This window comes from Sinocyclocheilus grahami, unplaced genomic scaffold (genome assembly GCF_001515645.1).
Source record: "Sinocyclocheilus grahami isolate Dianchi unplaced genomic scaffold, SAMN03320097.WGS_v1.1 scaffold537.1, whole genome shotgun sequence".
NCBI lineage: Eukaryota > Metazoa > Chordata > Actinopteri > Cypriniformes > Cyprinidae > Sinocyclocheilus > Sinocyclocheilus grahami.
Genome location: NW_015505716.1, coordinates 525,870 through 541,906, shown reverse-complemented (window position 1 = coordinate 541,906; position 16,037 = coordinate 525,870). Strand labels below are relative to the sequence as shown.

The window sequence follows — 16,037 nt, the reverse complement described above, 5'->3', positions numbered from 1 at the left end:
TGGTTCACATGTCTTTAATACAAGTCAAGTTTTTTTTAAATCGTCAACAAGGTGAAAATCATGCATTTTACAACATATTCACACACCTCGCCTAAAAAAGCCACACGATTTAAGACATAATTCTTGTTCAAGTTACATTCTTAAGATCAATATTAATATAGGGTTAAATACTAGGGTTAAAGGTGCTACTATCATAGTGTTGCTTGACTTGCCATAGGTTAAAATGGGTAGAATAATATAATTTGACATAAAATCTGCCTTCTATGTGGTATAACAATGCAAGCCATACATCCACAGCGTGCATTAACACCAACAGGTCTTTTAAAAGAGTCTGAGAAGGGTGTTACATCCAGGACAAAATAACATCAAGTCATCTGAGAGTGACAGTGACCATGTCTGGGAAAATTTAAAAAAAATAAATAAACAGAAAATCAATGCACCCCGGCTCAGATGTAATTGCGAGCAATAGGAGTATCGGGAAGTCCAGTCACGTTGTGGGCAGGACGACCATGCTTGGGATATGTCTCTGTATTAGAGTGGTAATATGACAGGGCATTAGTGGGCTGGACCGATGATCCAATAGATTAGGAGATTGAAAGGAAAATTGAATGTGGAGCAGTTCTAAACGGAACACTCCAATTGATACCGTCAGAACAAATCAAAATCAATGGCAGGGGCTCGGTAATGATGTGGTAATGGCTGCCAGCCATGAAAAATATGAAAGGAAGGGGAAAAAAATGATCACATGCTATGGCCGAGGAGACAGATGAAGCAGGGGAGAGTTTAAACAGTTTGCTGAAATGCAGCTTTATAAAGCATGTTCGGCTGACACATGCATTTGTGAACAGGACCTACCTAAGCAATGGCTGAAAGATGACCGTAATGTTTCTGGCTCCTGGTTTACACAGGAACTTAGTCTCTCCTCCCTCAATCAGGTTATCATCAGCTCCACCTGGATAGGAAGACACAGGAAGAAACAATTTAACAGATTTTCTTCAAAAATATGTTTTTAAAAACAAAACTCAACCGATATGGATCCTTCACTTGGGATGCACTTTTGCATTCTGCTGCAAAACGCAACAGAACAGAACGCAGGTGTTTTGAGAAACATTTTCAGAAATGAAACTTCATTAAAGTTGAAAAAGCCCTTATGGCTCAAAACGCTGAAAGAAAAAGTGAAACACATAACAATGGTCAAAGGAATCTGTACAGCATATGAAAAAAAGTACAACAGCACAGACAAATTCAAATTCACATATGAAAAGACAAACATAGCAGAAGCACACTTATGGATTCCATGGACTTATTGTTTCCTTGAACGATCATAAAATACACTTTAGCAGTCATTACACAAAAAATATTGGACTGCTAAATGCCAGAAAGCAAAGCAAAGCAAAAAAAACAAACAAAAAACAAAAAAAAACAAAAAGAAAAGGAAAAAAAGTCAAAAAGCAAAAGCAAACCACCAAAAAACAAACAAAAAACTAAACTAAACAAAAAACAAAGCACAAAACAAAAAGAAGCCAACAAGCAAAAGCAAAGCTCAAAACCAAAACTAAAACAGAAAACCAAGAAGAAAAAAAACAAAGAACAAAAAACTAAACTACAAAGCAAAAAGCAAAGCACAAAACAAAAGCAAAAGCAAAGAACAAAACAAAAAGCAAAAGCACAAAAAAATAAAACAAAAAGCAAAAGCACAAAACAAAATAAAAAGCAAAGCACAAAACAAAAGCAAAAGCAAAGCAAAGCAAAACAAAACAAAAGCCAGATAGAGAGATACAAGACTCCCCCTCCTCTCTCTCCCATTTGCCCCTCTGTGTCTGTGCATAGTCCTGCGCTAACAAGGTTAATAAGAAAATCATGGCTGTGTAACTCTCTCATGATGAGGCAGGGCCCAAAAAAATGAAGTGAGCTCCAATCCTTATTAGCTCCACTCATCCACAAGTAATCAATATAATTGACAGCAAGAGAATCAAGTCTGCCATCGATAAGAACATTACCGGGAAGACAGAAGGTGTGTGTGTGGCCTCATGGGTCGGTGAATAGAAGTGCCACGGCGGCGGCCCACTGGCATCTCTCTTGCACTGTGACAATGTTATTCATTAAAATTTCACAGCCCTTTGAGATTGCCACTGGAGAGACTGCTGTAACTACGTAGCACTAAGCCTGGGCACTGCTATCCTAACAAACACCATGCAGGAAACACACACACACACACACATCTGAGACACTAATGTGCACATCACACACACACAAGTCTTCAGTGGAGAATCACTTTAATTGCTTTTATCAGACAGTTGTTACATGAGATTTCTTGCCCAGGGGATGGGAAATGAGTCCAGGCACAGGAACACAAATATTAATGCCAGACAAACATAAAGCACGCGTGTGATGGATTTGGACCGCCGTGGAATTACAAGTGAAGCAAAAGAGTGTGCTTGTATGATTTGTCTCCAATGTTGTGATCTCACACCCACTGGGTTTAATCGCAGGGCTGGAATCAGAGTTATCCTGTGTTCATTGTTTTAGGAGACAGGACGTGCTTCAAATGAGAAATGCGTTCACCTTTCACTGCACTAAAAACCCTGCAGTGCACCTGTCCAGCATTCGAACGCACCTCCCGCTGCTGTTCTTGTCATTTCCACCTTCCTGAGATTTTTCATGGACCACGTTCTGATGAAAAGCTCCCTCTCTCTTATTTAATTTCATCCCCTTTTTCTCATTAAAAAGACAAGAGGATTCTTTATCCTTTCTAAAAGCTTTCTGGTTGGAGCTCTGGAAAGGGAACTCATCTTCATCTTCCTTAGCTTCCTGTTTCTCTTTTACTTTCAATATATCCAATTTCTCTCCCGCTAATTCGATTAAGACTCAATTACATCATCAAAACAAAAAAACACAGCTGCCACCGCACACGCTGACTCTGACCTAGACAAGCGATAGGAAGAGAGAAGTGTTACGACAACAGTTGCATGATAAAAAGGCATAAATTCAACAATTTAAGGGAGAAAATAGGTAAAAATCAACAGAAAATAGGGAGAGCTTTTGTCAAAAATTGTGGGAATTAACTGGTTTGAAATGATAAACAAATTGTTTTGTTATGCAGCATATGCCATAGTTTCCCACCAGATGTCTTTGAAGTTTATAGCTGTCACAAGTTACAATATAGCTGAAAATTTCCAGCTATTATTTTAATTAAAAAACATAAAAAATAGTATTTGTTGCAATAATAATTATTATATATTTATTTCAAATAATTATTATTTCATTACATTAATGAATTCATTCATTCACAAAATTAAGAAAATACACCATTATATTTATAACAGTAATTAGTAGTAGTAGTAGTAGTAGTAGTAGTAGCAGATAATAATAATACTGTCACTAATCCGGTCCGTGGACTTCCATCCGATTGCCACCAGAGGTCACTCGTCCATCATATTGACTCTCTCACTACACTGACTGCTGCACGTCAACACGGACTACATTTCCCATGCACCACTTCACTAATCACACGCTCACCTGAGACCAATTACACACACTACAAAACACCCACTCAGTTCCTGCTCCGATCGCCGAGTATTGTTCTGCATTTAGCACTCCCAAAGTGTTAGCTGCTTTACCGAGCCATTCCGTGTTTCTGTTTAGTCTAGTTTTGTTTAGCATTTATCTCTCCTCTAGCGATAGCTACATCACTGAGCCATTCCTTTTCCCATTTTTTAGTTTTAGTCTTAGTCTAGTCTTTCCGTGTTGCCTTGTTGTCTGTTTCCTTACCTTCTGCCTGTGTTTATTGGATTACCCCGTTTGTCAAGCCCTCTGTACTGTTCGTCGATCGTAGACCCACGCTAGCCCAAGGAATATTCTTTGTCTTGCCTGTGCCATACCTGTTTGCTGTTGTTCGACCCTGCCTGTGTTTTTTGACCACTTCTCTTTTGAATAAAAGCTTGCACATGGATCCGCACGGCTCTCGTCTCGTCAGCCCCGTTACAAATACTATTAATAATAATATTTATTATTATTTCATTACAACAAAAAACTATAAATAAACAAATAGAAAATTAAGAAAATATGATATTACCTTAATATTATATTCATTAGTAGTAGCAGTAGTAGTAGATAATAATAGCCTAATAATAATAATAATAATAATAACTGTTATTATTAATATTATTGATAAATAGAGAAAATAAGAACCTAATAAGAAATGTATTAGTAGTAGAAGTAGTAGTAGTAGTAGTAGTAGTAGTAGTAGTAATAATAATAATAATTAATATTATTATTATTTCATTACAACAAAAATATATAAAAAATAAGAAAATATACTATTATTTTAATAATAGTAATTAGTAGTATTAATAGTAGTAGTACATAATAATAATAACTATTATTATTAATAGATAAAGAAAATAAGAAACTAATAATAAATGTATTAGTAGTAGCAGCAGTGGTAGTAGTAATAATTATACTACTAATAAAAGAAAATTATGTTTCATGAAAATATATAAAAAATATTGCTAAAAATAAAAGATTGCATCAACTGAAATAAATTGTCCTCTACTTAGTTTTTTAAAATATGTTTAATAAAATGTGAGTAAATATTGTGTAAAACAAGTGCTCATTTAATTTGTACAATGTTGTGTCTTTCATTTGCTATCATTAAATTGTATCATACACCAACTTGCACTCTAGACATCAGTATGAGCCATTAAAAACCCCAAACAGTTGACCACTAATTAAAAACACATAAATGAAAGCTGTGAAAGTCAGCAGGTCAAAGAGATACGCATCCAGACTGTGCAGTTACATTTAATGGCAAAAACAGAGGAAAAAATGTCATCCATTGCCAGCCTGGCTTGACTAAAATCATTATTCAGATCCTTCAAGTACATATTAATGAAGGCCCATTAAAACGCTGTCAGCACAACAGACTTTGACTGGAAAAGCAACCGGCCAACATCTGCTATGTTAGATCTAAACAATCATTCACAACAGTTTAACAAGTTATTCCAACATTTTACCAGTCAAAATCCAAACTAATGTGAACAAATGGTGACAAGTTAGCTGGTCCAGTTTATTATTATGTGCCTCCACATCTGTTGGCGGTTTATTATTATGCTGAAGCTCGTGCGAGTGTGTATGAGAGGTGTTATAGCCAGGTCCCCTGTGAATGCCGCTAATCTAGGATTGAAGGGAGGGTGCGTATGCGCCTTTACATCAAATTTAAATTTCTATTCTTGGCAGATGCTCTCTAACCAAAGCGACTTACAAGATAGTGCATGTATTGTGCAAGTCAGTCTTGATGAGTGAAAAGAGTGTGACTGCGCATGCACACACACCTCCCACTCATGTCAGCCCCCATGTAATCAAGCCAGCCAGTGACTTAGTGAAATTGCATTAGCTACACTTTCATGAGTTTGATTAGAAATGGTTTGATCTGAGATGTACTACGTCCCTGCCCGGATCTACAGCCGAGGAACGTGTAGTGCCTTCTCTAATGCCAGCCGTCCCAGTGGCTCAATCCGTGTGTGTGTGTGTGTGAGAGAGAGAGAGAGAAGGAAATAAATGCATGTCAATGTGTGAGGTCATGCAATCAGGCTGGAAAGTCTGCTGTAGAGTGTGTGTTTGTGTGACAGAAACATCAGCAACAGATTGGTGATCACTCATTTACACTGAATGTCAATATTGGAGGCACACTGCTTGTGTAAACCAAACTGTCAACTCTGATCCAGCTACTATGTGTGTCTGCTGAGGACATCAACAACTAAATCAATCCCGCTGCAGTATGACAGTACTGTGGCAGAATGTGCAACACAGAAATAACACTCATACTCTCTTGAAAACTTTCAAGGACAAATATAAAGTGACTTCAAAGTATTCAGACTCTTAAGTCAAACTAAGGCAGTGTTTCTCAAGTTCACACCTAATTTAATTTAAAACAGTTTATATACTGTTTTAAAATAAAACAATATAATAATATATTTTATAGTTGTTGTTGTTGTTGAATACCATTTTTATTTTATTAATTTTGAACAGTGCACCTATTGTTTTGAAATAATAATTATTTTTAAAAATCATTTTAATTTTGTGCATATTGTGTGTATAGTGTATCTATCTATGAATAAAATAATAATAATAATAATAATAATAGTATTAGTAGTAATAGTAGTTTGGACGGTGCATATATTGTTTTACAATAATTATTATTTTTTTTTATTATTATTATTATTAAAATAGATGCACTGTTTGATTACTATTGGATTAATATTTTAGAATGTATTATTGTTATTATTATTATTATTATTATTATAAAAATAGATGCACTGTTTGATTATTATTAGATTAATGTTTTAGAATGTATTATTGGTATTGTTATTATTATTATTATTATTATTATTATTAAAATAGTTGCACTGTTTGATTACTATTGGATTAATGTTGTTGGATTTGGAATCTTTATTATCAAACATAGTATTTTATTACTATAATAATAATAACAACAACAATAATAATAATAATAATAAAATTTATAATAAATAATAATTATTATTATTATTATATTAAAATATTATGATACATTATTAATATTATTATGATTTAGTCATTGTTGTTTAAAAACTAAATAATGAATCATTAAATAATAATAATAATAATAATAACAAAACCTAATGCATTTCTTGATAAGTGTGCTTGTGCTATTTTCATTTACAATAATAGTAAAGTAATGCAATGACACTTACACACTTTTAAGTTTGGCTCAAGTTTGGCTTAAGAGTCCAGATATTTTTTTTTTCGGACGAGGCCTTCCCACAACATAAACACATACTGGAAAATACACATTAACACAAGGCACAGCCCCGTCGTTCTCTGTTTACAGTGTTCTGGGATGGTCTCCATGGGTTAGTTATCAGTTGAGCTGCCATAGACAGACAGACTACACAGCACAAACCCATATCAGCTGCCAGGTTTCTCCTAACAAAACAGAATGAAGATCAACAGGTGTGTGCGTGTGTGGCCAATCAGTGCTGTCAGGCAGAAACCTCCAACTTGAAAAAGAACAGGCCAATTTTCAATAATTCATGACTTCCCAGTCGGCCTGGTTATAATTCCTCTGCCATGTCTTCATGTCTGATTGGCTTCTGATGAGGCTCCTCTATTATTAAAACTCATTTGAGGGGACAATATTCCAATACTTCCGGCCAGGAGAGAGCTGAGACCACTAGCTCAGTGTGTTGACAATGCACCGAGATGACAATTAAACAAATTAATGAATGAATACATAATTGTGAAAATAGAGTTGCATACATTATTAATTGTGTCATGGTGGGCAATTCCCCTCGCTTCGGATAAGATGCTTTAATACATTAATTTTTGATAAGCTCTGAATCTTTGCACCTAGAGAAAAACAATCTGCTTTTTGTCAGATCCATAGTGATTAGTCCACACACTCGAGACAAGTAAAGATGTGGCGCTCATTCAGCAGATGCAGGTTTGAATTCATTCTCAACTATACGCAAATTACATATTCAGCTTGAAATGTTTATATTTAGTCCAGCCAGTCCTGAATACTTATGCTTTATCTATACAAGTCTACAAATCCAACTTTTTTCATGCTTACTGAAACAACTCTGGCACCAACTGATGTCTCACAAGGTCAAAAACGCAAGGTAGTGAAGGTAATAAAGTCAAGTTGTTGATTAGATTGACCACCATCTGCTCCTCCCTAAAAAATAATGGTATATCTGGCCTCCATCTAACTGCCCTGATTACTGAGCCATCACTACTGCTTCATTTGACTCCATTACAAAAGAGAAAATAAAGTCAACCCCTCCACTTCCAATCAGACACGCATGCCCACAATAGCACACACCCTCTTATTTCACCTGTCTGGCTCTCTGTCAATATACTTCTGTTTTTCTTAACTTCTCATCACAAGTACCAATTCAACTGAAATAGAAAAGGAATAAATAAAAAATTGTATTATTGAACTAGTAATAATTATAAACTAAAGAGGAAGACTCTGGTTAAATGTGTTATAATTATTGCAAGTAAAATTTTTCTTTCTGTCTGTCTCTCTTTAAGGCGCTCACACTGTGCTTAACACTTGGCTAACGTCTTTTAAAACTCTAGGTAAAGGCTGATGCAATGCTAGAATGTAGCTGTGAATTGTTTAGCAAATGATGACTAATGATTGATTAAAGGAGTCCTATTATGCTTTTTCACTTTTTGAATTTTAGACAGTGTGTAGCATAAAAAAGACCTTCAAACTCACAAATCTCAAAGTCCACTCCAAAGGGAGATATTTGCTAAATGCTGACGGCAAACAAGTATTATAATGTTTGCCTTTCTATTACTAATAATATAAAAGCAATCGTTATAATACTTTTTGTATACATTTTAATTCCTTTGTTTAACCGTTCTGTCTGATTATTAGACAGATTTCTGTCTAATTATTGACAGATTTCCATATTAGACAGAACTGAACGACAACAGCGAACAAGAGGGAGAATGTAAGCACTGTGTGCTCAGGCGCTGCCGCTGTCAGCGCAGTCAAAATAAAAGTGACGCCTCGAATGCATCGGCCAAACAGGAAAACTTATCGGCCAATGCCGATATTTAAAAAATGCCGATATATCGGTCGATCACTAATTCAACTGTATAACAGTTTCACTGCAATTCATGTTATAATGTTAGAATTAAATAACAATAAAAATAATACATATGCACTTATCTGTACATAGTAAACGCAGTTATTTTTAAGCGGTTGTTGACATCCTATCTAAAACGTGATTTAGCCAAAAAACAACAACAACAACAACAATGACGTTACCACTCTAATATGTCTTGCAATATCCGTGTGTGCAAAGGTTCTGCGCGATCCTCTTGCTCAAATTGATATGGCAATATTGCTGCTTTGGCAAGGGGCGGGGCAGTACTGAAACACCGTCTAAGCTGTTCGCCAATCACAACGCACTGGGACAGCTAACCAATCACATCACATTTCATTTTTCGGAAGGCGGGCCTTCATCAAACCCGGAACTAATCGAGCCGTTTGTGCCAGGATAGGGAGAAAGGTATTGTAATTATGTAAATTATGTAAAAAATAATGTGTTTTTCGAACCAGCAAGCATGAGAGCATGTTCTAGTACACCCCTAAAACAAACTCAAGACATTGTAAAAGAGCATAATAGGACCCCTTTAAACAATACTTGCTGTACTAATTATACTAATTGAAGAAACATTCATGCTTTGTATAGTTTCAGTGTTTTGGGGGAAGGATGCATTCATTTGATCACAAATACCGTAAAACATTAAGACTGAGAAATGTTATTACAATTTAAAACGAATTTCTATTTTAACATATACATTTTAAAATGTAATTTATTCCTGTGATGACAAAGCTGAATTTTCAGCCTCATTACTTCCGTCTTTAGTGTCACATGCACGATCCTTGAAAAAACATTCTAATATGCTGATTTGCAGCTGAAGAAACATTTATTATTAACAAAAACTATGCTCACTATTTTTGTGGAAACACAAAACATACATTAATTTCAGGATTATTTGATTTATAGAAACCTAAAAAAAACTGCTTTTTTATGTATTTACTGGTACTCTTGATCAATTTAATGCATCACTGCTAAATTAATGTCTTACATTAAAAAAAATGCACACACCCTAAATGTGACATTTCTGCAGATAGACAGGCAATTATTAAAATGGTTTGTAAAATCAGATAATCAATTAACCTCATTAATATAAAAAAAAACAGGGTGCACAGTGTAAAACCTCAAAACCTGAACTATAGAAAGATAATTAATTACTAAGCCAGGATAAAGCATGACCAGCATGAAATATGCAACAAATAACTCAGAATTACATTAAACCTGGGTTTAGCCATTTCTGGTTGTGTTGTCTGTCCATCGCTCTCTCTCTCTGTCTCTCTTTCCCCCCATAGGCCACCTCTGTTGAGTCTCATTGAACTGGAGGACAGGAACATGAGATTTGAGACGGGTCTCTACTGCTCGCTCAAGCTCCACTGATTTAGAATCAGAGAGCCAGTGATTGTGATTGTGTTTAAAAGGCTGTTCCACCCATCCAGACATCATCATCATCATCATCATCATCACCCTTGTTCTCTGTCCTCTCCTTCACCTTTTTCCCTCTCCACCTCCCTCCTTCTCTCCCCCCCACCACTTCTCCTTCAATCAAGCAGTTCCCAAATGAAAGGTAAACAAGCCTGTGACAGCCACGGTGATGACGGGTTTGTTGATTAAAATTAGCACAGGTTGTGAAACAGACACGCACGCTCACTCAGACAAAGTCTGTAATTATGTGTCTGCCCTCCGTCTGATAACAGCTACAACAATCTACCCTTAAGACAAGCCAGAGAACTTCAGAAATGCAAATAAAAAGTTTTATCGGCACTCTCTTTACCTTGTAATTCACCATTCAACCTCAAATTCTTCAAACAGCAAATATTTTTTTACGAGCCAAATATTTAAAAGTACTATTTACTAACTTCTGGTCTCATAAAATCTAAATTCAACTTCATGAAGGAGGAAGCAACAGCAAGAAACCGTCTCCCTGTTAATACCCACTGCACCGCTGATATGTTATTACCCTCCAAGTCCATTTCAGCCAATCACGGGCCAATCTCATCTCACCACTGCAGTAATTCAATAATGTGTCCGTGATGAGATCCACCTCAGGACTCCACTCATCACAGCCCCCCCACCCACCCCCCCAAGAAAAAAACAACACAATCACGGCCCGTAATGCTATTTCAACCCTAATCAGCTTCTGCTATAAAATTACTGGGAAACAGATTGAACATGAAGCATCCGACTAGACCGCACGCCAGCTGACTGCTGCTCCGCTCTGTGAATGTGACGGGACTTGGTTGTTGAGTGAATTTCAGTATTTGACTTTACGATCTGTGACTCAAAGCCAGCAGAAGCATACGAAACTGACTGTGCATCTAAAGATGGGGGGGTTTTTTCGGTTCACTATGAGTTCTGGTTGCCAAATTCGATGATTCTTGGGTAAAACCAACTGCAATATTATCTTGTAATGTATATATTTATATACTTAATATCTAAACAAGTTAAATTGTGTAAAAAAAAATCTTTATAGCGAATGCATCTTAATATAAAAATAATTTATGGTTATGTTTTTTATATTTTTTATTTTTGTGTTTTTTTTTTTTTATGATTTCCTACTACACGATTGCCAATTTTTTTCTTTAATTATTAACCTCACCATATTTTAATATATTTATGCTTAAAACAGGAAGAAAAATCACCAAAATAATTCCTTAATATCTTAATTTTGCTCCTCAAGTAAATGCGTCTGTTAAAAATAGTGTTTAGACATTTGTACAGGAAAACAAGACAAAATACTGATTAAGACAGATTTTTTTGCAGTGCAGTTTTAGTTAAATCATATCAATAGATGATATGATGTGCATTTTAAGCCTCTGATAGCTTTTACGGTGTAATTTACAATATCAAATAGTTATTAGTTATTGCTTTGAAAAGAGTAAAAAAGAAGTAATCTCTGTTACAGACATAGTACAACAGACAGACAGACAGAATGGCAGACGGACAAATAGAATGAGAGACAGAGACAGACAGAATAACAGACGGCAGACAGACACAGACATAGTAAGAGAGACAGATAGAATAACAGACAGACACAGAACGACAGACAAAGAATGACAAACAGACATAGAGTGACAGTCAAACAAAGGACAACGGACGGACAGACGGACAGACAGATAGATACTTTAGGACAGATAACATGGTAAATTAGTGAATGAAAACCAACAAATCTCTATAGAGCAAACTATAGAGCAAGATAAGTTGAGGCTGTCCTAATGGCTCAAACAGCACTCCAGCACACACACTAGCACTGGACACTGATTGGCATGAAGTGTGTATTGCAGTGTTCTGCTGACGCTCCACAGCTGGTGGTCCGGCATAAGCGCCCGCTCTTATTTGTTTGGATTCAATTTGGAGTGCCGGATGAGGAGCCAAGGGAACAAATAAAATGAAAGAACAAAAAGAAAACCACAACAGCATTAAGGAGTAATTTAATTGTTCATTTTTCCATCGCTGGTTCCTGCATCCTTTCTTCCTCAGATGCAGGTAGATCCGTGATGTTTCAGCATCTGTGGCTATAAAGACTCCAGCCAGATCTATTGGTTCTCTAGTTATTAAGATAAATCAGGTGTTTAAGAAATGATCAAGGTTGCAGTCACAGAAGCATACACACGATAGATGATATTTTATCAATTTTCTTACACACACGGGCAATACACAAGCCATTTCGCTTAAAGAGCCATTTAAAGAGCTTCGCTCTCATGCAGCGTCTGGAGTGTCATATCTTCTGAGTCTCTGGGTTCCATCAGGCCTCATTTAGCACACAGATCATCAGGCTCAACACACACACACACACACACACACACACACACACACACACACACACACACAGAGAGAATATCAGGCACAATGCTAACTGCCTGTGACATACAGTAACAATGCCATTTCCTCAAGCTAATGCTGCTTATTTCTCCTTGTGAAGTTCAGAGACTTTTCTTAAAGAGATAGCTCTGCCAAAAAAAAAAGACATAATTTATGCACTCTCTTGTCTTTTGAAACCTGACTTGACTTATTTTCTTCCATGTCCAAGCTGCTCTTGTCTATAATGAACATAAATGATTATCAGTGAATAATGCTTTTCACACAAAGCTATTAAATGGCTTAAAGCAGTTGGAATATAGCTTACAATTTGTATGAACTACTTTTATGATGCTTTATGGAGCATTTTCAACCTTATGCAACTGGTCCCCATCCACTTCCATTGTACAGAAAAGAGCAGCATTACCATTACTCAGAACTTCTCCATTTGTTCCAAGAAAGAAAAGTGAGTGAATCTGTGGTGAAATATCCCTTTAAGCATGTCTAAATAAACAAAAACCATCAAAACAATCAATCTTATTGTCTCTTGAAGTATTTTCAGGTGTGTTTCATCTAGATTTTGTATTCTGAAAACAAAACTTGTGACCTTTTCTTGTCCTTCCTGTTCCTCTTGTCGGTGTCCATCAAACATGCTTTGATTGTGTGTCAAACAGTGAAGTCCCTCTTCAACAATCACACCTAACAATGCTCCCTGTAGCGTCTATCTGTCTCTCTCATGCCTGATTGCATACTGTCTTTGGTGCTCTAAAACAGATGCTAAGAAATGCCAATGCTGAATACAGAGGATATGGGGCTAATCAACATCTACAAAAATAAAAGGTCAAGAGGAAAGGCAAAGAGCATGAAAGAATGAATGGAATAAAGAAAGAACAAAAGAAAGAAACAGAAAGGTCAAGGCCACCAATATCCGGCAGAGATCAGAACATGATGCAAGCAACAACAAAAAAAAAAGTACAGCAAAAACACTTTGTTTTGTATTTGATTTGGGCTACTTTTAAATCATTTGACCTTTTAAACAACACTCATATCTAATTTTCCTCTTCATTTAGAATTTTGTCATTGTCACTTGACAAATAGGCTATGTCTAGTCTGAAATTATTACTTGGCACTCAGCTAGGGTTAGTAAATGCACACGTGTGCCACCATTGGCACATGAGTGATAATAACTAGAGCGATTAACATTATTTATATATTTATTACAATTATTTAGCTGTTTATTTTACAAATGCTGAGGCATCTGTCCCTCGCATCTGTGTGTCACATTCAGTATTACAACAATCCTTCCCTGTAATAGTAACTGAATGTTTATTTATGTTTCTTAATATGCTATATGAGAAGTCATATGATACAAAAGTGCAAAAAAAGATGCAAGAGTTGTTACAAGGAAAGAAACTACGCATGTTGTGTATTTAAGAAGGAAAAAAGACATATTCATCACTTTCACTTGCTTTATGTGTCAGAATCCAATATCTAAATATTAAAGTTAAATCTCTTTTCAGGTTCAAGTTTGAAAACAACATATCAGAACTGCAAAGTCAACTCAAGTCAACTATTGATGGGCTTAACGAAAAAGAACCTTGTTACTCTTGAACTCACTGAAAAGATTACATTAAAAAATGAAATCCTACTTTGAAAAAGATTTGCCAAGCTTGGACATATTTGAACAATTTTCTGCAAAGGTGCAGTTTATGAAACACCTATTTGTATCAGTGCTGATCCAGAATTTAGTCTCCGTTAGGATGTGTGAAACCTAAATCAGCACTCTGACTTTGAAAAGTTTGAAAGTTCTCATAGAAACAGCTTTTTGTTGTGACAGAGAGCCAGTTATCTGGAAGTGCCTGTAAAGCTAGAGAGTTTGTGATGGAAACTCTACTAAAAACAGAGTCTGACACCATCCACAAACACAACAACTTTCATTGGTGTAGAGAAATCTGACAGAGCTCATACACTCGCACACACACACTTTCACACACACCCCCATATACACCTCCTCACTCCACTGGTGAGGGATTTTTCCATTTGCACCTCTCCTACCCCTATTGTGCTTCACAAATCAGAACGACAGACAACAACTCTCCTCCGCCCACAGCCCCGCCACTCACCGTGATCCACCTCTCTCACTCTCTTTCTCTCTCTCTGGGGAACACCAGCATCATGCATAAACAAGACCTTCCCTTAATCCTCTCGCTGTAAGCCAAGAGGAGAAAACTCAATTTGTATACGTGTGTTCGGAGAAAAAGAAGAATCTCCCTGCTTTGTGATAATCCCTGCCCAACACGCAATGAGCTTTTCTGGTTCTTTTTTCTTCTATCTCTGCTTCTTTCGGTCTGCAGGTTTGTGGGATTGAAGAGACATACGAGGAATGGGACATACATAGGAATATATATGGGACATACTGCATTATTACCCTTGGATCCATCATATATATATAACAGAAAACAATATCTAATATAGTCAGTCACAGATTCTCAAGGTGCAGATTAAGTGTTTAGATACTTTGTGGGGTTGCACACTGAGCCTTGTTGCTCATATGAGAAATGCAACTTGAATTCCGCTTGCAACATGCTCTGATTCCATCATAAGATCGCATTATCCTGTCATTCTCCACTATTCCTGTCTGCAAAGTCATGCAAAAGCCTGGAAAATGAAGAGTGTGGAGGGAGGAATGCTTTGTTTGAGCCTTGGTGCACATACAAGAAATTAAAGTTTGAGTTAAACCTGCAATCCCATTCTTGCTCACTTTTTATAATTTTCTACTCATTATAATATCCACTATGCTTGTCTAAAAAGTTGTCTAACAGCTTATGGCCCCCCCAAAAAAGATGAGTCATATGGTCATATGAGTCTCGGTGCAAGTGCAAGAAATGCAAGTTCAAGTTCAGCCTGCAACATGCTCTGATCACATTCACTCTCACGCTCCATTTAATTTTCCTCTTATTCTCCTTTATACCTAAAAAGAAACTAGGCAAAAGCTCCAATAAATTGAGAGAGTGGGGGAGTTCAGCATCTGTGAAATAGTTAATATGAGCCTTGGTGTTTATATGGGTGCTGCAAATTCAAATTCAGCCTGCAACACGTCCAATCCCATTCCCCCTCACTTTACCCATACTCTTCCTGTTATTCTCCACTGTACCTGTCTGAAAAATATGCAAAAGCCCAGAGAGAAAGAACGAGAGAGCACTGAAGCAGTAATGAACTCTTCAGAAGGAAGTTGAGGATTAATTGATCTGTAGGAGTCGTGCTGGAGGAGAGAAAGCTGCAATTAAGCTACAGAGGTTCTGAATGTGGTTTATAATGACTGCTACAAACACATTCACTCAGAGACGTTCCATATGAAATCGCACTCGCAAGTAATTGCAGTCTCACACAACTCTAAAAAAGAAACTAGGCAAAAGCTCCAATAAATTGAGAGAGTGGGGGAGTTCAGCATCTGTGAAATAGTTAATATGAGCCTTGGTGTTTATATGGGTGCTGCAAATTCAAATTCAGCCTGCAACACGTCCAATCCCATTCCCCCTCACTTTACCCATACTCTTCCTGTTATTCTCCACTGTACCTGTC

The 16,037-nt window shown here is 36.5% G+C and overlaps 1 protein-coding gene across 1 annotated transcript in view; it reads right to left on the bottom strand.

Moving 5' to 3' along the window:
• LOC107555552 (exocyst complex component 4-like) overlaps positions 1-16,037 on the bottom strand; it is a 137,141-nt gene that overhangs the window by 80,711 nt on the left and 40,393 nt on the right. The window contains exon 10 of the mRNA XM_016238381.1: positions 856-952. Within this exon, the coding sequence (XP_016093867.1) occupies positions 856-952 (97 nt within the window). The remainder of the gene's footprint in view (positions 1-855; positions 953-16,037) is intronic.